This window comes from Mus caroli, unplaced genomic scaffold (assembly GCF_978045245.1).
Source record: "Mus caroli unplaced genomic scaffold, Mus_caroli_1 scaffold_14, whole genome shotgun sequence".
Lineage (NCBI taxonomy): Eukaryota > Metazoa > Chordata > Mammalia > Rodentia > Muridae > Mus > Mus caroli.
Genome location: NW_028227269.1, coordinates 106,016,672 through 106,039,561, shown reverse-complemented (window position 1 = coordinate 106,039,561; position 22,890 = coordinate 106,016,672). Strand labels below are relative to the sequence as shown.

Genomic DNA, 22,890 nt, shown 5'->3' with positions numbered 1-22,890 from the left:
TCACACTTCCTCTATCAAGGTCACACCTGTTCCAACAAGGCCACACATCCTAAGAATGACACTCCCTGGGCCAAACACATTCAAACCACCACATATGTCCACTTGACAGACTTTAGAATCACCTAGAAAACAAGCCTAGTGCATGCCTAGAAGGGAATCACCTAGATTAGATTCGTCTCTAAGAATCTCTGTGAAGAATTATCTTCATTGTGTTAACTGAAGAGTAGGCAGCACCATGCCCCAGGCTAAGACCCTGGTCTGAATAAAATGGAGCCAACAGCTGAACACTAGCTGAACACTAGCATCCACCTCTCTCAGCTTTCCGACACTGGACATGTGTGCTAAGCTATGTCATGGTCAGGCTGCCATGTCTTTTCCACCGTGATGGACTGCACGCTTACGCTGTGATCCAAAAGACAGCATCCCTGGACTTTGTCAAGTATTTCGTCACACCAGTGAACACAGCAATTACTGTCGTGCTGTCTTTCCATTGCTGAGGACTCCTCAGGAGGGCGGCTGACAAACCAGATAATGGGTGCTCGCTCACTAGGCCCCGGACCTGCTGGAGACTCCATCATGGCCTTCCTTGGCTGCAAACTGTGAGGAATAAGTGGCTCCCCTCCCCCTCTTTAATGACTGAAGAGTCTCCACTAGGCTCCACCCCATTGCCCAGTGTCATCCTGGGTCACCCAACACCCCTCTCCAAGCCTTCATCGGGCTGACTAGAAACCAATTCCTGTTCTTCCACAAACATGGCTCCCTTGTGTTGCTTGACAGCCTAAGACAGAGTAAGAAGAATTTGGGGTGGGGTAGTGGGTATAGATACTGACAGGGGCCTGGAAATGAGGGCCTGAGGCCTGCCTCCAGGTCCACACATTGTGCTGGCAAAAATCATTTCTGTCACCCATGGCCTCTAACTCCCTCTTGAGGTAGGTGGACTGCTTTCTCTCCTGGCTCTTTCCAGCTTAGAATTTCTGCTCCAAATCTACCCATCAAACACTATTTTGAGGTATTGAAGGGCGCCATTACATCATCTCCCACCTGACTGACATGTCTGATGAACAAGTTTCAGGATTAGAGGGCCACTGTCCGGGAGCCGCTCTTCCTAGGGAGCTAACAGATCACCTTTCAGTCTCTCAGGTGTGTTTGCTCCCAGTGGCAGATTGCACTAGAAGGGAAGCAGCTTCTAGATCAAGACGTCTTTGCATCCAGGGAGGCCTCATCCTTCTCCTGTGGGGTGGGGCCAGCTCAGTGAGTGTGTGATAAAGAAACCAGACACAGTCGGTAAATAGCAGAGGGCAGGAAGAGAAAACTCAACAGCCCAGAAAGCAAAGCCTAAACACAGTTAGTGATGAAGCTTGGCTCTTCTCTTTCCTTCACCCATGGCCTGGCCTTATCCTCAGCTGACTCCTGGAGGCTCCTTTAACCTTTTGGTTCACTGTGAATAGCTCAGCACATTCCTAGGGCAATACCTACGCACAGGTCTCACAGATACTCACCTGCCTGCATACATTTCCCAGTTTCCTTTGCAGTTACATTGGGTCATGTGACGGGCTCTAGCCAATAGGCTATGAACACAAGTAGCTAGGTACCACTTCTGGGCTTAAGAGCTTCTGTAACATCCCTGAGTCTTTCCTGTGTATGATCGTCCTGGAGATCATCAGATATGGATTAGCTGAGCAAGAGGTCCGCAGAAAGCCCAGGGGGTGAGCCAAGATCGGAATTTCCCTAGTGGGAGCCTTTTGGATACAGGGGCTGATTGTTTTAGCAGCACAGCTTGGCTCATCCTGACCAACCAAGGCAGACAGAGTAAGGACTGCCTCTGCTGGCTGCGCTCCCTTGGCAAACTGTACCATCTTGGTCCCTGTGCTGTGTAGGGGGACACGGCTGAACTAACAGTGTTGGGTGTTGGGGAAGCAGATGTCACATGTGCCGCCATTGCCCAGTGTATTGTGGGAGAACAGTCTCTGCCCTGCACTCGACTCCCCTTGAAGATCACAGTTTGACCCCTAAGTTAGATCAGCCTGTCACAGTTGGTCAAAGTTGCATTGGGGTCGTGGCTGAGTGTGAACCCAGCGCTTCTCAGAAGTGTGAATTCTCCATATGCTTGCTAGGGAGGCAGAGCCAACCAGCAGTCCTGGTGGGGGAGCACCAGGATGAGGCTGAATGGGGCAGTAGAAAGACAAAGAGATGCCCTTCAGTCCTTCTCTTGCAGGGGCCAGGTTGGAGGGCCATGTGCAGAAATGTGAAATTGAAACACTTCTCAGTCAAAGTAAGTCAGGTTTTAACCAAAGCCAGTGTGTGGGACTCTGGGGTGCTGTGAAGAGACACTTCCAGCCCTGGAGACTTTTCAGTGTCTATACCGAAGGTTTTTAACCTGTGGGTTGCAACCCTTTTGTGGGGGGTTCAATGACTCTTTCACGGGGATCATGTATCAGATATGCTATATATCAGGTTTTTACACTACTGTTCATAAGTGTACCAAAGTTACGGTTATGAAGTAGCAATGAAAATAATTTTATGGTTGGGCATCACCACAACATGAGAAACTGCATTGAACGGTCGCAGGCAGCGTCAGGAAGGTTGAGAACCACTGTGCTATACCATGAAAATGAACCTGACCACACAGCAAGCTGACACCTCAGGGCTTGCAGAGGTTCAGAGCTGAACGTGTCTTACTTTAGGATTGGCTTCATGTTGATGCTGGTTATGTGGTCACAGGGAAGGTGTGATTTGAGGGCCACCATGAATATCCTTCAGCCCCCAATATTTCCTGTACTGAACTGTTATTTAAACCAAACCCTGTGGTAGTAACTGGAGCCTGAACTAGGCGGTGAGAGGAACAGAAGCTGTTGTGGGGTTCCAGATGGGATGTCGGGATAAGCCTGAGCGGCTTGGCCCAGGGTGTCTTCTGTCCATCGCTCTCAGGCGCCTGGCAGTTCTTGCAATGAATGTTTTTTGCAGCTGCATCATGCAGGGACTACTTCTTTCATGTCAGCCTGCTTTCCAAGACCTCTGGCCTCAGGCTGGGCTCCTGTACAGCTGGATTCCCTTGCAGGGATAAAGCGTAGGGTGGTGAGGGAGTAGATGTCAAATCCCCTTGAAGGTGTTTCAGAGAGGAAGAGAAGCCAGGAGCAGGCACAGGCACCCACGCTCTCTGCTTCCGGGCTGCCCTGTTGTGCCTCGGTTCCTTTGTGATGGATTGAAGGAAGCTCACAGCACCATGAACCACGGTGAGAGCCCTTTAACTTCAAGGTCTGTCACAGCACAGGGAGAGCCATAAGCTCTAGGATGCTACCATATCTGGGGGAGGACACACTCCAGTTCACAACAGAGAGTAACTCAGAGTGAATGCTGAGATGGACCAGAGAGCGCAGTGTGAAATGAAGAGCCACAGAGAAGAGCTTTACACTCAAAGCAGGCATAGCCCTTTAAAAGCTGTGTGCGCTGTGCTAAGTGGGACAGGCCAAGCTCTCTTGTCACCAGGCCATCGACAGCTTCCTTCCTTCTTTCCTTCCTTCCTTCCTTCCTTCCTTCCTTCCTTCCTTCCTTCCTTCCTTCCTTCCTTCTTTTCTCCCTCTCTGTCCTTCCCATCTTCCTTTCCTCTCTCTCTCCCTCCCTCCCTTCTTTCCTTCCATCTGTCCTTCCCTTCCTCCCTCTGTCCTTCCTTCTTTTCTTCCATCAATTCTTCCTTCCTTCCTTCCTTCCTTCCTTCCTTCCTTCCTTCCCTCCCTCCCTCCCTCCCTCCCTCCCTCCCTCCTTCCTTCCTACCATCCTCCTACCATCCTTTTTTCCTGTCTGCTTGTTCATTGGCTGTGCTGAGGCCAAGCTGAGTTCCGATGCGATAGCTGACACAGCATAGTCCCTGTGTCCATGGAGTTTGGGTCGCACAGACATGTTGGTGAACAGGACACACTTATCTCTGAGGTGACAGATTTGGATCTAGAACTCCTGGATGGACTTTGGGTAAAAATGGAACAGAGAAAAATATCAAGTTTCCTGCCTGCTATTGTGCCGTGTGTTTTATTTGTGGCCCCTGGTCTGAGGGCTGTTAGGGTTCTTGGCTCTTGGTGGTCACAGGAGGTGTGGGGGTGAGTAAGGGGTTGGGAGCTCTACACAGAGTGAGCGTTTGTTCCACAGTCTTGTGGGCGTTGAGGACATGAGGGCCTCTGGAGAAGGCTCAGAGATAGGAGCAGAACTTGTGCAAGGCTTCCAGGAGGTTCTGGGAGATCGTCCGCTGCGGGAAGAACAGGAGTTATCCTGTAGCCTTCCCCATTCCAGAAGGCTCTGGAGTGAATGCATAATTAGGCCCTCTGTAATTACCAGTTTGAATCTGCCTAGGACACCCAGGCTCCCACCCCCTAATTTACCTTATAAATTTATTCTGCTAAAAAAGTTGAAAATGTCAGTCTTCTGCGAGCACTGCATAAATGAATTATCTCCCCGGATGACAGAAGGTGGGAAGGAGGAGGAGGCTTGGGAGGACATTCCTCACTTTGAGCTTGGCCCAGCAGAGAGCCCAGCGAGGCTGCTTTCTGTGTGGGAAGGAGGATAAAGCCACTAGGCTCTGCCACTGTTCCCAAGAGGGCATTCAGGCCAGCTTGTCTGCACTCTCTGAGGACAGCTTTGGGGACATTTCCTACTAGGTATTAGTAAATGTTTGTCAGTTTTGTAGGAAGTCTCTGTAGGAGTTTTTCCTCTGGAGATCCTTGAACTTCAGCCTGGTCTATGATTCTGAGCAGATGAGCCATGATGGCTTGTACCCGCACCCTTCAAAGTTCAGACTGATCCTTCTTTCTCGTTATGCAACATTAAAAAGTACTCAATTATCACAGACGGGTTAGGACCTTGAAAAGGGCTGGGGGGTGGGGGGGGGAACTCTTGTCACTTGCCTTCTTTGTATGAGTTTCAGTGTTCGTCCTCCACCTGGAAATCCTCACAGGGCTTTGACCTTTGACCCCTAGCCTCCAGAGCGGTGAGGATTATATTTTTCAGTCTGTATAAATTGCCAGCCTCCAGGCATTTGCTATTGTGACACAGACAGATCAGGACAAGCTGCTTTATCAATACTATCTGAATCTGGGGGAAACTTCTCCTTTTGAATGGAAATGTTGAGAATGTGTACCTTGGATTGAACAGAATGCAAATTGCTGTACAATTGAACATGGACCTCTACAGCACCACCTCTGGTTTATTAAATGCTCACCCTGTGCGTGTCCTGTGCTGGGGGCTTTCTGCATAGTTACCGGAGGGACTCCTGACCAAGGCCGGGGCCTGACACAGAGGGCTCTTGAATGCTTAGGAGGCTGGCTGCTTGGTACCCCAGGCCTTGTAGCTTCCGGCAGATCCAAATCCACCACCGTGAGGATGAAGGCATCATGTTGGTACTTACATCTTACAAAGCTGTGGGAAGGAGAGATTCAAGCCAAGAGTCAAAAGGGTGTTGCATGCTTTCAAACTCTACTCCCACATCAGGAGATTGCCTGACTGACATTTCTCCAGCAGAACCTTCTGTTGGGCCCCATGTACTCCGATTCTTTCCCTCGGTTCCCTTTTGTCTGAGAGAAAGCCTCAGGCCTTCTCCTCCTTCCCTCCTAGCCACTTCCTCTCTGCTGTTTGTTTTCCTGGCCAAGGCCACGACTTTACTACCCTACGCCTTGCCAATCTGTTCTGTTAACCAGGTGTCTTCGCTCAGTTCAGAGCTGGCTCACCTTTGAACTCTCATTCTGTTTCTCTCCACTGTGTCCTGATTCACTACTGACTTTTGGGTGCCCTTATTCTAGTCCCAGGTTTAGTGATGTCTCTGGTACCTGCTTCTTGCTTGGAGGATGGTAACCATGGGGCCTGGGGAGAGGACAGGGTCATGTTGATATGGCCACAGGCCTGGGGGATTTGGGTTCTGTCTCTGGGAGCCTGAGTTTAGCATCCCCTGTGTAATCGGGATAGTCTCCCTCTTCCTGGGATGAGCCACTAATATAAACAAACCCCTGACAAACATTTTTAGACAGAGTGTGCCTGTGACCCGGCAGGCCTTGAGAGGATTGTAGTGATGACCTTGGTAAGAGGAACACAGGCCACACATACATTTCGGGGGCTAGAGTGTCCCCAGTCTAGATAGCTGCCACCGCCTTTCGTTTGACGTTGAGGGAGTGAGGTATGGAGTGTAGGTTTTGTTTGAACTAGAACCTGGTACTGGCTAATAAGTAGAATTACCTCTCGATCACAGTGCACCAGTCAAGCTGTGTCCAAGGAGAAGCCACAGGGCTCTATCATGCAGCTCCGGTGTGGCGGAGGCCTCAACTGCCAGCTCTCAAGTGTGCTGAGGCCGGGTGACAAAGAGGGTCCTAAATGAGAGACAATCATACATTTCACATTCCTCAGCAAGCGAGTACCTTTTCCTAGCCCATGCCTGCCCATCTGTATCCTGAGAGAGTGGCGGGAAGGCAGGGCTTGCAGGCTACAAAACCCCAGGCAGTATGGAGCCCTCAGGGCTGGTAGGAAGAGAGTCAGAACTACAGGCCTGGCCATCTCTTCTGAAGTCCAGCTTTAGACTCAGTTTCCATTTTTTATTTAGGAGAAGCCCTTGATAGGCACGGCAGTGGTGGCAGAGGCTAATTGCATGGAGCCTGGAGCTAATGCAGATGCTGTAATTCCTGTCACCTTCTAACAGCTCCGTAGGAGCTTCTGATGAATAGTGAGTGGCGTTCAGAGGCCCTGTGCATCAGTCGCATGTGTCACTGGCAGAGGTCTGGCAGGGCACCAGAGCGGTGGGGGAACACAGTGCCACCTTGCCAACTCTTTAATTAAAGGAGGAAATATGTCAGAACCTACTCGGCCACTGTCCAACCTAACAGGCCCTTCCTAGTGTCGGTGAATACTGCTGTCAGAGGCTTGATGGCGTGCTGGAGAGGCAGCTCGGTGCTTCAGGTTATTTGCTTCTCTTGAAGAGGACTCAGATTCAGTTCTCAGCACCCAAATGGTGTCTCACAATCATCCCTAAGTCCAGTCCCAGGGGATCTGATGTCCCTTTCTGACCTTTGCAGGCTCCAGTCATGTACATGGTACGCATACATGCATGCATGCATACAAGCAGGCAAAACACCCATCTGCAAAAAAAATTATAAACAAACAGATAAATCTAATTTCCAAATAAGGACTTGGATGGGGATCAGCCACGTCCCTGAGCCTGCTCCTTGGGGGGAAGAAAGAGTGACAATCTGAACATGCTAGGGGTGCAAAGTGCCTACCTGGAGAGGTCCTCCAGTCTTGGGGGGGGTCTCTCCAGAGTCCCCCCCTGCCATGGCAGTTTGGGGGTCTCGCCTCTCTGCATCTCTTGCTTGGGAACAGAAACCTTCAGAGAGCAGGAGGGGCCTGGGATTGAGACAACTCAATAAAGTCACAATAAAACATCCAAAGCCTTCCATTCTCTCTCACTTCTTTAACTCAATTTATTTTTCATTTTGTGGACAGAGATTTAGTCTGGGTATTAGTTTATGATTTTTACTGAAGGAATTACTCAACACACACACACATATAAAAAGGAAATATTATTTTTATCATTTATTTTGTGCCACGTATACCATAGGAGGAGCAAACAGTGAAATCACTTCAGTACTGCTGTTTTTCATTACAAAGTTATTACATATAGAAATTACTCCAAATTATCTGAAATGAATGGAAATTATGAGGTTTAAATTCCCCAGGTTACTGCAGGCACAGCTCTGGAAATTTATTTTGTCATCTTGCTGAACATAATTGCTACAACAAAATTTCTTCCATTTTACAACTGCGGTATAACTTATTTATACCGCTGTAGCAGTAATTTTACATCAATAAGTTGCATGGGAAGGAATACACAGGTGGTAATTGAAAACAATAATTTGTGCCGAGGTCCAGGTGGGATGGTTGGCTCAGAAAAAAAAAAGGCTCCAGTTACTGCCGGCAACAGCCCCGAGTCACCCACCGTAGCCTCGCCTCATCTCCTTAGTCAACGTGGGTGAACCATCCAAACGCCTTCCACCGATGTTCTCTGGGGCTGGGGTGGTGAGTCACAATTGTGTCCTCTAGCACCGTGGCTGGTGCACTCCATTCTGAAAACGAGGGGTGGGATGGGGGTGTCACGGAGCCCCGAGGGGCACGCCCCACACCGCCTCCTTGCCAGCTCCCCTTCTTCTTCCTCTGGTTTCCAACTTGCCTCTGGGTTGGGTGCACTTAGGTACCCGGAGCTAATTAAGGTGTGTGATAGATTTCAATTGGAGTGTGAGTTCTTGCCAGAAACATTGACAATTCGATCCCCCAAGCACGGCGCACAGTGTTAAATCCACTAATGCTTTATACATTACTGTCTTCCTTCCCAGCCGGAATGTGTGGTCTGGGTACAATACCGAACCGGTCCCCAAACAGGCTCCCCAGTCTTCTGTTCTCTAATTGTTCCTGTTAAGCAGATAGGAATAATGAAGCTACAGACGCCTGTGTTGAATTCCAGCAGCTGACGAAGCTACCATCTACATCTGGGGGTCCAAATGCAGATTTTTAACAATTGGCCATAAATCTGCCCCGTTTAGGCTCCAGATCATCGGGGTGAGCTGGACACGGGCCGGAAATGGGACCCTCTGCTCCTGTTGGTACTCCCTGTAACACTTGTGGGAGGAAGTGAGCTCAAGGCGATGGGGTGGGGGGTGGGGGAGGGAAGGGCTTTGTTGCAAGTTCAGATGGGGAATATTATCATCACTTCTATATTTTAGAAGCCATTGTTGTTTCAAAGATCCCGAAGGCTTAAGATCACAGGGAAATCTTTTTTTTTAAAGATGCAGATTAAACTAATATCAGAATGTACAGTGTTCTGTATGTATGTATCAGTTCTCCCTTGGGGGACATTCATCGTCTTTTGTTGTGGTAAATTGTCTGCCTTGTAAATGGTACCCAAAGTGCATCTTCTAGCCAACGTACATGTTGTTTTATTTTATATTACACTTTACTTTCTTATTTTATTTTATTTTATTTTATTTTTTTTGAATACAGAGTCTCATGCCGCCTAGGCTGCCCTTGGACTGGCTCTGCGCCCGAGGGTAACCTGAACACCTGATATCTCTGTCTCCCCTTCCCAACAATGCATGTTTGAATATGAAACAACCGCAAACTTCTATACACAGTGGGGATGTTGCCTCCCACCCTCAGTAGCCAGTCCTGTCCAGCCTGGTTTGCAAATGGGCTTACAGTCCCAGCCCTCCCCTTAAACAGGAGGGAAGCCTTTAGCCATAGCCTCTAGGATGCAAGCTATCTTTGTTGAATTCACTCGAAAGCATGTGTGTGGCTGTTTCTAAAACGGCAGAACAACAGATGAGCTCCCCCCCTTCCTGCCTTTCCAGCTCTGGAAGGCACAACTGAAGCAAGGTGTTGGCTGGCTTTTCTTTTCCTTTCTTGTTTTTTTTTTTTTTTTTTTTTTTTTTCACCCCCTCGCACTGTTCTCATTAGCTGCGCCTTTCAGGAGGGATGCTAGCCTGACTGACTCATGCTCCTTTCTTCCCAAGGCTTCCTTCCCCCTCACTTCCCTTGTAGTACATCACTGCACAGATAGGGGTTTTCACAGCCTGGGCCTTGGGGGTGGGGGCAGCTCTCGATTGAATCAAACTTGTCTACAACTCTAAGCTTAACATCTCCCGAAACTTCCTCCTTCTCATACTGCTTAAGGATACAAACTAATTAATCCTCACAGCCTCATCAAACCCTCGTTGGGAAGGTGATCTTCACAATTGCCACCATCCCCAGCCCTCCCCATCTCCCGTCACCAGGCACCTCCTTGTCGCCCTGGTTCTCTGCCACAGCCCTGACAGCCAGAGCTGGAACTGAAAATTCCCTTCTGAATCCTGGTGCTTTCCCAAATGAACCATCTTCACCCTTCTGAGCACACCCTGGCCTCTGCTCTCAACAGGGCAGGTTGCTCCATCACCAGATCACTGAACTCAGGCCCCAGAGTGTGGGTGCCATGTGCCAGCGTGTCTGAAGTAGAAATGTCACCATCTTCAGGGAAATGGCCCCCTCTGCATTTTTAAGTCACACCAGACACGCTAAGACCCAGAACAGCAGCAGGTACGTCCTGCGCATGACACACCCGTGTGGAGTTAGGTCCACCCCAATCTGACCCCTGTCTGTGAGAGGAGAGAGGGTAAGCTTGGTGAGGCTCTTTCCCAACTGGGTGATGGTTTCCCTGCCCAATTTGAATTGATGACTCAACTAAAGAATTAAAATTAGCAAGGCAAGAAAATTCCAAACGCGGTGAGAAGGCTGTAGAAATAGTTCCAGATCCCCTGATACGGAGCCATTCAGGATCACTTCTGATGACAGGGGCAGAGTTAGGAACATTCAGGGTGGGCGTGTGTCCTTTTTCAGATATAGGGAAATGGGCACGTTTTGTTTTTGCTTTTTAATATTTTAAAAGGGAAAATAAAGTACGAATCAGGATCACTGAAACTGTTTCTAAGTCTTCCAGGCTGCAGACTTAAAGAAAGCAGGCAGGGTTACCTCTGATCCCTTCCCCCAGCCCCCAAGCCTATTTCAGCCTACTTCAAGTAGTTAAATGATTCTTAAAAATCCACTATGGTATGAAGCCTAAGCTTTTCTTTTGGAGGGGAGGGGGGCAGAAAGAGGAAAGAAAAGAAGAAGTAATGACTCATGTCTTAACAAAAGCCTGGATCTTAAATTCAACAAGAACAAACCGAAGAAGGGTGAGAGGCAAGTTTGGGGATCCTGTTTAGCCTTTAGGTGCTAAGGCCTAAATCCTCGGTTATCTAGCAAAGCCTTCCCTTTAACCAGGAAGTACATGTGATTCTAGATGGTGTTCAGGGCCACTTACCAGGCCTCTCCTGACCACCAAGGAGTCTGGATTTGATCTCTGAAGGATTTTAAGCAGAGCAGGAGAGATGGTTCAGCCAGCAGAGGCCTTAGCGGAGAAGCCTGAGGACGTGGGTCCCTGGGGCCCTACATACAGGTGGAGGGAGAGAACGGAGTCCACAAACCACACACACATCTCGAATATGATAATTAAATTGAAAGGATTTCAAATCACTAGGAAAGCCATCAAGACCATCTTGGGCGCCTTCTTAATGTGTATAGGACTGGCTGGGCATTTCTGTTCTCAAAAAGGTGTAGATGCTCCGATCAGAGTGTTCACTGAATTTTACGAGTCTTCACAGTCAATAAGGTTTGGAGCCTGGAAGAACAGAAGCAGCAGGCATAGCTTACTTCCGAGTTTGCCCCACACTTGTGAAAATGAGAAGATTCGCCTTCTCTTTGCACAGATTTTTTTTTTTTAAAAGCACCAGAAATGAAACCAATTTGGTAAAGCTGTGTTGTTGGGACTTCACACAGCTCCAAAGTTATCTGTCTACATTTCAGAGGGAGGATCCTTGGTAGGGAGAAGATAACAAAAACAAACGGAACTGTCTGTTTTTTCCTGCAAGTACTCCAGGACTTCCCATCCTCCCCCCCACCCCCCACTTATCTAGATCTATCCAGATTTTCGTAAAGACATAAGAGAAAATATAACAGCTCAGAAGGCAAAGACAACATTACAGACTCGTCCACTAGTCCCAGTCTGCGCCTAAGGATTGAAAATTCTTCAAGGAATTTTAAGCAAAAAGCTTGACCAAGGCTCTGCCCAGCCTGCCCTCACTTGTGCCTGTCATACGGAGCACACGCAGGGAGTTAGGACCCCACGCAAGCTTTAAAAAAAAAAAACACTTTGATTCGGTGAAGAGAATTTTAATTTTAATTTTTGAACAATTCCTCTGTAAAGGACGACTCCCCTATCCTTAAAGGGATGCAGGCTGTGGAGATTCACTCTGAGAATGCAGTGTGAAGCCGGGCAAGAAAGAGCAAAGCATTGTGACATTCATATTTATTCTCTCTCATTTATTTCTATCTGATTATGGACTGTGTCAAGAGCAGACCACACAGTAGGCCTAACGCAGGTACAGGAGAAATGATGCTAAGGTTTTATGCAAGGGCTTCAGGCCCACGTTTGAACCTTCACGCTTTTGGGTAACCACCTGCACACCCCCACCCCTCTGTGTGTGTGTGTGTGTGTGTGTGTGTGTGTGTGTGTGGTGTGTTTGTGAATGAACTTTATTCTAAACAATGCTTCGTCGTAGGTGGGTTGATCTGTCTAAGGATTTTTTGGATATACCTGCCTGGCCCAAGGTCCTGAGCAAACGCTATTGATTTCCAGCCCAGTATGATAGAGCGCAGAGAGAGCCAGAGCTGGTACCCCGGAGCCCGAGGCCTAAGTAAGGCGGGTCGAGCAAGAGGTCAAGGTCGGCCGAGAGGCAGCTATTGATCTGGTTGGGAACGGGAGACACGGAGCGCCGCAAGACTAAAGGGGGAGCTGTGAGACCAGACATTAACAGCTTTCAGCGCAAATGATGCCGTGCCAGACGGGCAGAGGGAAAAGGAGGAGACTGGAGTGGCAGCTGGGATCGCTTGCTGCCTGCGCCCGGGCGCCTCTTGGGAGAGGAGGAGGCACAGGCAGGGCAGGGCGGCCTCTTGCTGGCGGCCGCGAGGTGGAGCGCGCCGCGGCGACAGCGACAGCTCGGGCCCTGCACCAGCCTTCAGCGCGCGCGCCTTCCCACCGTCGGGGTAGCGCGTGGTCCGGGGAGGACCTGCTGGGGTCAGTCCGGACTGCCGCCGCTGCTTCCCGCTGCCCTGTCCCCGGTCCCACCCTGCTCGAGCAGGCAGCTGACTCCTGGACCCCTAAGCCCCCTGTTTTCCGAAAGAGCCCCTCTTTCTCCTCCCTCGACCCGGGCCCCTGGCTCGCTCCCCCTTCCTTGTAGCCATCTCCCCCAGAAGGTGAGGGCCACGTGTTTAAATTTCGCGCCCATGGTGGCAGGCTGCCTTGGTCAGGGCGCAGCGTCTTAAGTCCAGACTTGCCCCTGATGTGCTGTGTGTTTTTGGGCAAAGTTGTACCTTTCTCTGGCCTTCCTTCCCATCTGCGAGTCTAAGAGACAGAAGGCTAGTTGATCTTTCAAATTGATGCGGGGGTGTGCGAATAAGGGCAGTTTATGGATTTCTTGGGAAGTTTATTAAAGGGTGGGTGTGGGTTATATTATTTTCCTACTTCGGCCACTTTCCTAGAATTTTTTTTTCCAGTGAGACGGGATGGGTTGAGAGGAGACGCTTCCAGACTTTGGACCACGTGGAGAGGTGCCCATGTGTGTGTGTGTGTGTGTGTGTGTGTGTGTTGGTAGGCAGCTACACGCGGCCTGCGGAAGGAGGTGCAAGCCCTCCCCTAATCAGCATCATCTCAACCTCGCCTCGGTCGGTAGACCCTGCAGTCCATGAGCGCTGGAAACTGCAAGCCGGGGCACATCGTACAGAGATTGTTTTGGGTGAAGTGGGAAGGGAAGAGAGATCCTTCTTTCCTTGCTCCTAGCACTACGACTCTTCCTTGGTGCCATGGCCCCACCCATGGCTTTCAGGATGAACAAAAAGCCCAGGTGCCCCCTGAGGAGCAGGCCCCGGGAGAGGCGGCTCGCCTGGAGGCCTTGCAGCCTCGCCAATCCCTGGGCTGAAGCCGGGGCGCCGGGCCTGAGGCGGAGTGAGGGTGGTGCAGCCAGGCTCACCGCAAAACTCAGCCCCAGCCAGGCCCCGACCCGCCCTGGCCGCCGGGGAAGGGAGAGGGGTCCAGCCTACTGGCGCGCCCAGCGCGGGAGGCCAGGTTATCCAGTAGACCCAGCTGGTCTCCAGGAGGAGAGCGCCGGGAGGGGGCGGTGCATTCGGGACTGCAGCCTGGCCTTGTCCCCGGGCCACGGGCAGGCCCCCACAACTCCCCTTGTCCTGGCCGGCTGGAGATCAAACGGTTGACAAGGCGGCTCTGTCCTTCCCGGTCGGACAAGCAATTTCAAGTCCGATCCCCGGCGGTGGAGGAGGGGGACGACTTCCAGGTTGCAGAGATTTCACGGAGGGAATTGGGGGGGCGCCGCTCCGAGGCACCCTCCTTTCCGAGAGCTGGCCACGCCCACTTCTGGGTCTGTGAGTCCCAGACTTCTCCCACGTGGAGTGCCCCCAACCCGTCCCTCTAGCGCGTGCTTCCCAAGGAGACTAGGGTGTGGGGGCGGGGCAATGCTTGACCCCTAGGAGTTAATGGGGCCCAGAAGGGCGAAGAACCCTTCTGGAATGGGATTCAAACAAAATGTGCACCCCCGACTGTGCCCCTCAGTATCATTAATTTTGTTGCTTAAGACGACCAACCCCCAACGGTTTATATGGAGACACTTTTTGGAAGTTTCTACAAAATGCTCCCCACCCCAAATAAGTAAAACCAACTGTAACTACTTTTCTTGGGAGTGAAGGAAAACAATTGTATCTGTCGCCTCAGTCTCCCCCAGCCCTTGGTTTCCAGCCCTCTTTCTCGAGTGGGTGGGTTTGGACTTGCTTGGACTCAGTGTACCTCAGTTACTCACACAGCACTCCGCCCCCTTTCTCAGGGAGTCCGGCTCCCGGGGGAGGAAGAGTGAGTGGGGACAAGATTTTATTTTATTTACCCCCCCCCCTTCTTTTGCGCAGCCGGTGCTCGGTGATAAGACCAGCTCACAAAAACAGTAGTTTGCACGTGTGGCCGGCCGGCCTGGGTTGCGGGTGTGCGCACTGGCGAGTGTGTGTGAGTGCGCGCGCGCGTGTCTCGGTGTGTGCTTTCTTGTTCTCTTACAGGGTACAATGTTAAAAAGCCACCGCTAGTCGCCCCCAGTGCTCCGACTCTCTGGGTCTTTTTGTCTCTAGAGCAGATTAAACGTCACGTCCGCACTTGAACTTGAATTTTATCCCATTGTACAGAGGCAGCCCCAGCCACAGAGAGACCGAGAGCTCCCGGAGAACCCGGACTCCGCCATCTTCACGTTGCAATCTATAGCTCCCGTCCACGCCCGCACCGACCCGGGCGCACTGGGCGAGCCGCCCCGCAGCCCCGCTCCCCCTGGGCCCGCGGCGCCGGGCAGTGCTGGGGAGCGCACGCGGGGACCCGCAGCCCCTCCGGCCGGCGCCAGCCTGCCAGGTGACCCGGGAAGGAGCCGCTCCCGGAGTCCCCCAGAGCCTCGGAGGGGTCAGCCTCCGAGAAAGAAAAAAAGCAGGCAGCGCGCAGAAAACCCAGAAAGAGCCGAACCAAGGCAGTTTTTCATTGCTTTTGGGTTTTTGAGGGGGCGGGGTGAGGGGGTACGAGACAAGTCCCCAAGTTTTCTTTGCCTTTTTTTTTTTTTTTTTGGCTTTTTTGAAATTTGTTTGCATTTTTCCTCCCCCCTCCCCTTGGGTGGAAGTGCGCGTTCCACCTACCAGACCCCGAAAGAAAAGTGTCAGAGGCCGGTGCAAAACCCGGCGTAACTTCAAGAAGACATTTACAAGTCTAAGAGGCCAAGCACTTTGAAGAAGTGTGAGAGATATTTTTCCTCCAAAAGAATATATTTTTAAAGAAACCGGCCAGCCAGCGGCGAGCAACAGCAGTTTTATAATTTATTTTAGCCTTTTCTCTATTTTAAAGCAAGCCATCTTCCTGGCTTTTTCTTTTTTCTTTTTGCAAAAACAAAAACAAAAACACAGCCCAGAAGAAAGAGCAAAATAAAGACGAAGAAGAAGAAGAGGAGGAGGAAGAGGAAGAGAGGAAGGGCAGAGGCACCAACCCGGGCGGAGGAGGAGGCGCGGCGGCGGCGGCGGCGGCTCAGACCCCCTCCCCGGCCCGCATCTGTGCAGCTTTCCGGGCGATGCCAGAATAGATGCCGGGGCAATGTCCCGCCGCAAACAGGGCAACCCGCAGCACTTGTCCCAGAGGGAACTCATCACGCGTAAGTGTCTGCCGCACGCGCGAAGGGCCGGCGGCTGGGGCTCCGGGCGCCCGGGGCTGGGGACACCAACCCGGGAGCAGCGGCCGAGCGTGGGGTTCTGGGAAAGTTTCTCTGCAGCCGGGGGCAACCGCCGCGGGCTCCGGGCCGGGGAGGGGGCGCGCGGGCTTGCAGGCGGCTGTGCGCGCCGAGCCCGGCCGGACGCTCGGCCCTCCAAGCGGCGTGTGTGGCGGCGGCGGCGCTGGTGGCGGGGTTTGGAGAGGAGGGGGAGGGGGCCGAGGAGTGGAGGGGGAGGGGGAGCCGGGAAAAGTTGGCGAGCGCGTGGGTCCGCGCTCGGAGGAGCGGGCGGACGGAGCCCCGAGAGCGCCCTGGACCCGGGGACCCGCAGGGGAAAGGGATGGCCGCGGGCTTCGGGTTCCCTGTCGCTGCGCCCCGCCAGGCTGGGCGCCGACCGCGCCGCTGCTAGGATTCCGAAGCCGCCGTCCCCTCCCCTCCTTTCGCTATTTGCAAAAGAATCCAGCTGCGCAGCTGTTTGCTGTGCTGGAGCACCCCCTCCTCATTTCCCCACCTCCGTCTCCTGGGACGGTCTTGTCTTCTTTCCCCCCCCAACTCAAAAAAAAAAAAAAAAAAGGTGTGGGGGGAGGTTTTGGGTTGGTGAAAAAAAAATCCCCACCACGAGTTAAAAAAAAAGTCATGAGTGTGGAAAAAAAAGGGATGCTCTTATAACAGTAAAAATGAAGAGAAAGAAAAAGGAAGGGAAGAAAATACCTATCACCCTCTTATCCATCTTTCTATCTCTGTATCTTTCATCTTCCCTATCTATATAAACAAGGCAGGTCGCGGTGCAAATCCACCGGATTTCAAGCAAGTGGAGGGGCTTGCAAAGTCAGGCAGCAGGGCAGACACTCAGCAGCTTCCACCGCCCCAGCTGGGTTCATTTAGAAAAGAAAACGCCAGCGCGAGCGGCGCAGGTACGCAGTTCTCCCAGAGCCAGCCGGGTCCCCGCGCTGCCACCGGCGAGGTCGGCTTGCAGAGCTCTGGGAAGCCCCGGCCGCAGCCTGCGCGAGTCTCTCCCCCGCGGGTTTTTTTTTTTTTTTTGGTCGCGGTTGCTTTTTATTTATTAAATTTTTTATTGCAATAGAAATAAAATTTCCTCTGGGTGCCATCGAGACCTCAGGCAGGTTGTAATCTTGCAATCCTTCGCTCACCTCGCTGCGTTGGGGCCGGGCTCCCCGCTCTGGAGCTGGAGAAGCCTGTGAATGACGGCCGCCGCTGAGGACTGGCTGCCCTGCAGTCGAGAGCCGAATATTTATGTTATATTTTAAAGAATTTAAATAAATAAATAAATATATAAAGGGGCTCTCCCCTCCCCTCCAACCCAGCACAGGAGCCATCTGCTCGAAGCTGTTGCTGTTCCCTCTCTCCTTTGTTACCGCAGACACGTTAGTAAGAATTTGTGCGTTTATTATTATTATTATTATTGTTGTTGTTATTATTATATTGGGGGGCATATATATTAAAGTGAGGTTCTTAGGAAAGGGATGTCTCTTAAGGGGAGGAGAGAAGGGAATCTTCTTTATTTTTTTCCAGTGTTGTAATGTCAAAGGAGACTTGCTGGTTGCATTTAAAACAAAATATTTTGCAACCAGATTTGAGCCTGGTCTCATCAAGATCCTTTTGACCACTTGACTTTTATTTTCTTGCTTTAGTACGCTGCAGCCACGGGTTATTTTACAGTCCCTCCCTACCTTTAGGTGAAGTGGTTGTTAAAAACCTCCACACTTCCAGACCCTAATTTGTCCGGGAGGCAGTTGGCTGCCACCCCCATCCCCTGTATAATTACTAGAATCGTCTGTTGAGGAGGGGAGAGAGTCGGTGGGAAGGGGGAGAAACTGGTAGCCCCTAACTCTGGAGCATTTGCAGTATTAGGGGAAAAGCAGATAGATTTGCTGTCCCTCTCTGGGCATCCCTGGGACATCCTGAACAAGCTCTGAGCAGAGGGACTGGTGGCAGCTGGGTCTGGGGATGGGGGTGAGGGGTGCTTCGTGTGACATCCTTCCATGCATGGGTTCTCTGTCTCACCCTTGCTCAGAGCAGCTGGGAAAAGCCAGCTGACCTGCAGCAGAGGCAGAGAAGGCAGAGAAGTGCTGGGGAGAAGAGAGGCAGAGGAGGCCAGGCTGCTGAGCAAGTCTACCTGCCTTCTGGGGACCCTGGGGACCCTGGGAGCCTGGGCATTGTTTCAGGGGGGTAAGCAAGGAGAGTGGTCGGTATGGTGTTCAGAAAAACAGCCTAGAAGGTGTAAGACAGGGATGCAGGAGATACAGTGTGGCCTGGCGAATGTGACTAGCTATGAAGCAGGGGATACAGGAGGCCTGGTTGCAAAAGGACTGGCCAGCAGAGCAGGTGCTATCTCAGCCCCTACAGGCAGTCACTCCCATGTGAGATTTCAGATCTGAAGGAAACCATCTAAAACGTGGCGGATCGTTTTCAGTTGGGTGGCAGCCTTGGGCCTGTGGGGCAGCAGCTAAAGGCTCTTTGGAGATGATGCAACTTAGAATCACTGATGGCCTAGGAAACCAGAAATGGCATCCCTGATCTTGGTGTATGTTTCCTAGGGTAGGAGAAGGGCTTCATAGCGTGTTACGGTTACAGGCAGGATGAGTAGGAAGAGGACTGAGGTAGCTAAGGGGGTGGGAGACAGCTGGAAAAGAAGATCTGGGCTTCTGGTTTGTTTCAAAATGTTTGACCCAGATGGATGCGGCTTTTCAAACAGGAGGGCAGACACAGACATTAGGAAAAACAAACACAGATCAGCCTGGGGAACGGTGGTAGGGAGGTAACGCAGGAGGCAGCCGCTGGCCAGGCAGAGGGAAGGGCCTGTACCAGCCATGCCAGGCAGGGTCAGGCAGAAGGAAATACAGTCTGAGGTCCGTGGAAAAGCTCAAAGGTTTTTCTGAGGGAAATGTGGAGGTGAAATGGAGTGGCCAATTATACAGGCCCTTAACGAAGCCAACTTTTCAATAACGCACCAACAGGTTCCCGAGGAAGAATAGCAAAATCTGTATGCACTGGTGATTCTGCAGAGCAGCCAGAGACCCAAGACTTGCCGCAGAAAGTTAGGCTGGTTGTATCCATTCAATGCTAGCCTCTCCAGACTGGGTTTTGTGGTTGTTGTATGTTTTAAAGGCGGCTCCGTTGACAATTGTCTGAACCCCAGGGTACAGTATACCTATAATGTTCCACTTATCGTACTAAACTGCGTCTCTGATAAATTTATAGGACATGGGCCCTCTTTCTTTCTTTTTCTTTTTCTTTTTCCTTTTCTTTTTCTCATTCTCTTTTTCATCGTCGGGTAGGGGCAGTGAAGTTTGTCTGCCCTTTGCACAGAAGGGAACCCCGTGTCGTTTGAAGTGTGGTATGTCAGCAGCTCGGATTCCACGGGAGAATAAAAACATGTTCGTCAAAGGTGTCATGCCAGGTTGATTTTATTCATTTGTAATTCGCACCCAAGTGAAGACAACCATGAGCACACTTTAACAGCCCCCATATTTTCAGAGGAGATTTTTTTTCTCTTATTCAAAGATTTTTGTATATCTGCTTGTTTCTTGTTTGGAGGGGGAAGCCTGCTATCTGCATGAGCCCTGGCTCTGGCAAATTTTATCTAGTCTTCAGGGTGTTTCATAACAGAAAACCAGAGTCAACTGTTCAGTCTTGGGGTTCAGTCCTGGGAGCTGGCCTGAGAGACTTGGAAAGATTAGGTAGGATTCGATGGTTAGATGCACCCTTCAGCTTAACACCAAAGGACCCAGCAGCTCTTTCTTGGCCAGAGGAAAGATCAGCATTCGATGATGCATCTGACAGTAATTTCAGGTGAAATGGACCCATGTAAAACAGTCTGCTTACGGACTCCAGTTTCCTACAGCAGCAAGGAGGTTTTGAACGCCTAATCACACCTGATTCCTGATCGATCCTCCTCACCTTTATCCATCCATTTTGCACTCTCTGTCGCTTGCTGTGATAAAATACTTTCCAAAGTAAACTTTCAGTAGCATTTGCTTTTGGTTAAGGGTAAAATGCCTGATGCTCCAAGCCTCGCCTAGCGCTTCTCGTCAGCTAGGGGGCGCTCGGTGCCCGTGTCATGGCTGCGGTGTCTTGGCCGCTGTGCCTGGGAACCCGCGTCCATCAGCACATCGGGCTGCGGCGGCTGCAACAGCAGCGGCTGCAGTTTGTGTCGCTGCAAAAATGTCTTAAGCGTGAAGTTGTAATATTGATTTTCCTGCAGAGATTTGTGCAGGACAAAATGAGAATATAAGTTTGAGAAATCTATTTTCAAGCCATTGGCATCGATTTGTAAACCCCTCTTTACCTGGCAGGTGGGGAGGCGGTTTTTTCTTTTCCTCCAATTTCCTTTTCTTTTTAAACAATTAAAATTGTTATTCCTGAATGAGTGTTTTTCTCCCCCTTGGTCTGACCATGGTCTTGACATTCTAAACATTTTGTTTTGTTGCTTAAGCATTCACAGTCCACCTAGGGAGTCTGGGAAGAGCTGTCATCATTTTAGGGGTGGCCCATCTTAGCAAGTGTTCCCCGGGGGGTGGGGTGGGGGACCACTGTGAATTGTTGCTGAAGGGGTCGTGGACCCAAGACAACCTGATAGATGGTGATCCTTTCGGCTCCGATTTGATGACAGCCCTCAATCCCATCTTCTTCACAGAGAGTCCACGGAACTAAGGGTGCAAGCACCCTTTCCCTAACGATATAGCATAATTCAAACAGTGCGGGTGATTTTGTTTGCAAGCAGTGTGTGCTTGCTGAGGCCAGAGCGCCTTTCACCTCAGAGAGTTCCCTTCATAGATGGTATGTCACAATGCTCCACCGCTCCCCAAACATGTGATTTAGTGCCGGGGGATATGTATGTGTTGATGGTGGGGTTTCTAGATCTACGATGTCTTAGCTTTAGAGTTTGTGAGATCCGTAGACAGCGCACCGAACTGGAGTCGTCTGCGTGAGTTCAGAGGATGAGCTGAAGAGCTTGCCCTGACACAGGAAAGTGCTTTATTCTAACCTGAAAGAGAAATAAATTAGGTCAGACAAAAGCCTTAGCTGTCATCAGCTGGAGGAAGAGGGCCAGCCATTTATCTGATGGTGTTTCTACTTCATTCAATGTTTGCGTCTGGCCAGTGGTAAGCATACCGTGGAGGCAAACACAGGGGAACTATGAAATAAAGAATGTAGGACCTCTCAGTCTTGGGTCTGGGCAACGGCTTGTTGCCTACAGAGAACTGTTTTTTGTTTGTTTGTTTGCTTGCTTTGTTTTGCTTGCTTGTTTTTAATTCAGTTTATAGGAACCCCCAATCATTTGCCTTAGAATCTGGGGTCCTTCCCATACTGTGATTACACACCAACACAGACATTCAATTCGTTAAAAAAAATTATAAGGGGTGATAGGACAGCCGGCAGCTAGACGTTGTCCTTTGAGAGCCTCTCTTTCATGAAGGAAGGACTCTTTGGCTGCCTGGTTGGGCCTTTCTTTTAGCTTAAACTCTCCAAGGATTTTGGTCCCCAAGTTAATGCTGATGTCACATCTGGGGAGGAGAGGTGAAAAATTAACTCTTTTTGGGGGAGGGCCTGTACCCTGCACCACAAGATCATGGTCAAGGTATTGATGCTGGCGGAGCATCCTGCCCTGAAGACTTCATTAACTGTAGGCATACTTGATCGTGCTTAGTCTGGAGGAGACAGAGAAGAAAGCTGAGGACGGTGGTCCTGTGTCATACAGCGGCTAATACCGTGGCTCATGTGATCTGCCTGGGGAGGGGGTTGTCAGGGGGGCAGATTCCAAGGATTTCACAAATCTCCCATCCTGGGGAGCTACATGCAGACCTGTGAGATTTGCCCACATTCTGTTCCCCAGGCCTCTAGTTTGTGGACCCCAAGTGCTTGGTTTTCCCAGGATGTGCTGGAAAAAAAATGGCTGGAAGCAGGCTGTCAGGTGGGCATAGCTCTGTGCCCTCCCTCATCAGGTGCTAGGGAGAGAGGTGAACACAGCGGCCTCTTGGTTCCTGTCAGAATGGTGCTAGATTGTGAGCAGAGCTGTGTTCCGGGGACTCTGGATGGTGTTTTGACATATGCAAGTCTTTTGTGTAGTTGCTGATATTCTAGAATTTCGTTCTCTCTCTCTCTCTCTCTCTCTCTCTCTCTCTCTCTCTCTCTCTCTCTCTCTCTCTCTCTCTCATTCTTCGTGGCAGCTGATAATTTGCTTGGGTGTGGAATTAGCCAGCTCGAACTATTTACTGCGATGCAATGCCAGACCACACAAAATTAAGTAACTTCAAAGTAAAAAAAAAGAGGGTAAAAAAAAAAAATCCTCTGTTTTGCTGTAACTTTTTACGACCTTGTTCTACTGAACTGCTAAACTACAAATACATTTGTGATCCACTCTAAGAGGCCTTGTAGAACAGCATGCTGAGGGACTTAAGAAAGCAAGTGCCAATATTACTTCCATTAAGAAGTACTCAGACAGGGGCACTGCTGCAAACGAAAGAAGACCAAGTTGGAGTCATGTTTAAATTTCTACCCTGGAGAGAGGAGGTGTGGGAAGAAGCTGTTGCCCTTGTGGGCTTCTTGCTGTCTGAGTATCTGAATCCCCGTAGAGACAACCTATCTCCGCTGTACCCATGGAAATCCTCCCCCCTGTATCTTTGAAAACCCAAAATGTTAAACAAAACAAATGCTCTCATTTGGCCACAGAGAACGCTCTTATATCAAATCATTGCCAGCCCTGTTTGTGGCTCTGAAGATGGAAGGCACTTGCAGTGTCATGGGCAAATGTGTTTAGAAGGTGTTCTACCGTTGATGTTTTTTTTTTTTTTTTTTATCCTCCCTTCCTTCTTTTTAAAAGGCAGCTGTTTTATTTATCAAAGCGTAAGCCTATTGATTCATTGATTCATTCTCATTTGTCCCGGGTGTAGATTTTCATTTTAACTTTTTGGTATGGCGAGGGTCTATGAGAATGCCTGAGTGTGAATTACCTTATTCCTTCCTTAGTCTCTCCTTAGTTCTGAGGGGA

The 22,890-nt window shown here is 50.4% G+C and overlaps 1 protein-coding gene across 5 annotated transcripts in view; it reads left to right on the top strand.

Annotated features, from left to right (window-relative positions):
- The first annotated feature begins 14,628 nt into the window (after positions 1 to 14,628).
- Bcl11b (BCL11 transcription factor B) overlaps positions 14,629 to 22,890 on the top strand; it is an 88,201-nt gene continuing 79,939 nt past the window's right edge. For 4 of the 5 annotated variants that reach the window (XM_021179317.3, XM_021179314.3, XM_029484914.2 and 1 more), the window contains exon 1: positions 14,629 to 15,824. In XM_021179317.3, coding sequence (XP_021034976.1) covers positions 15,767 to 15,824 — 58 coding nt within the window. In that variant the 5' untranslated portion in view covers positions 14,629 to 15,766. The remainder of the gene's footprint in view (positions 15,825 to 22,890) is intronic. The other variant, XM_021179315.3, reaches the window with a different exon arrangement.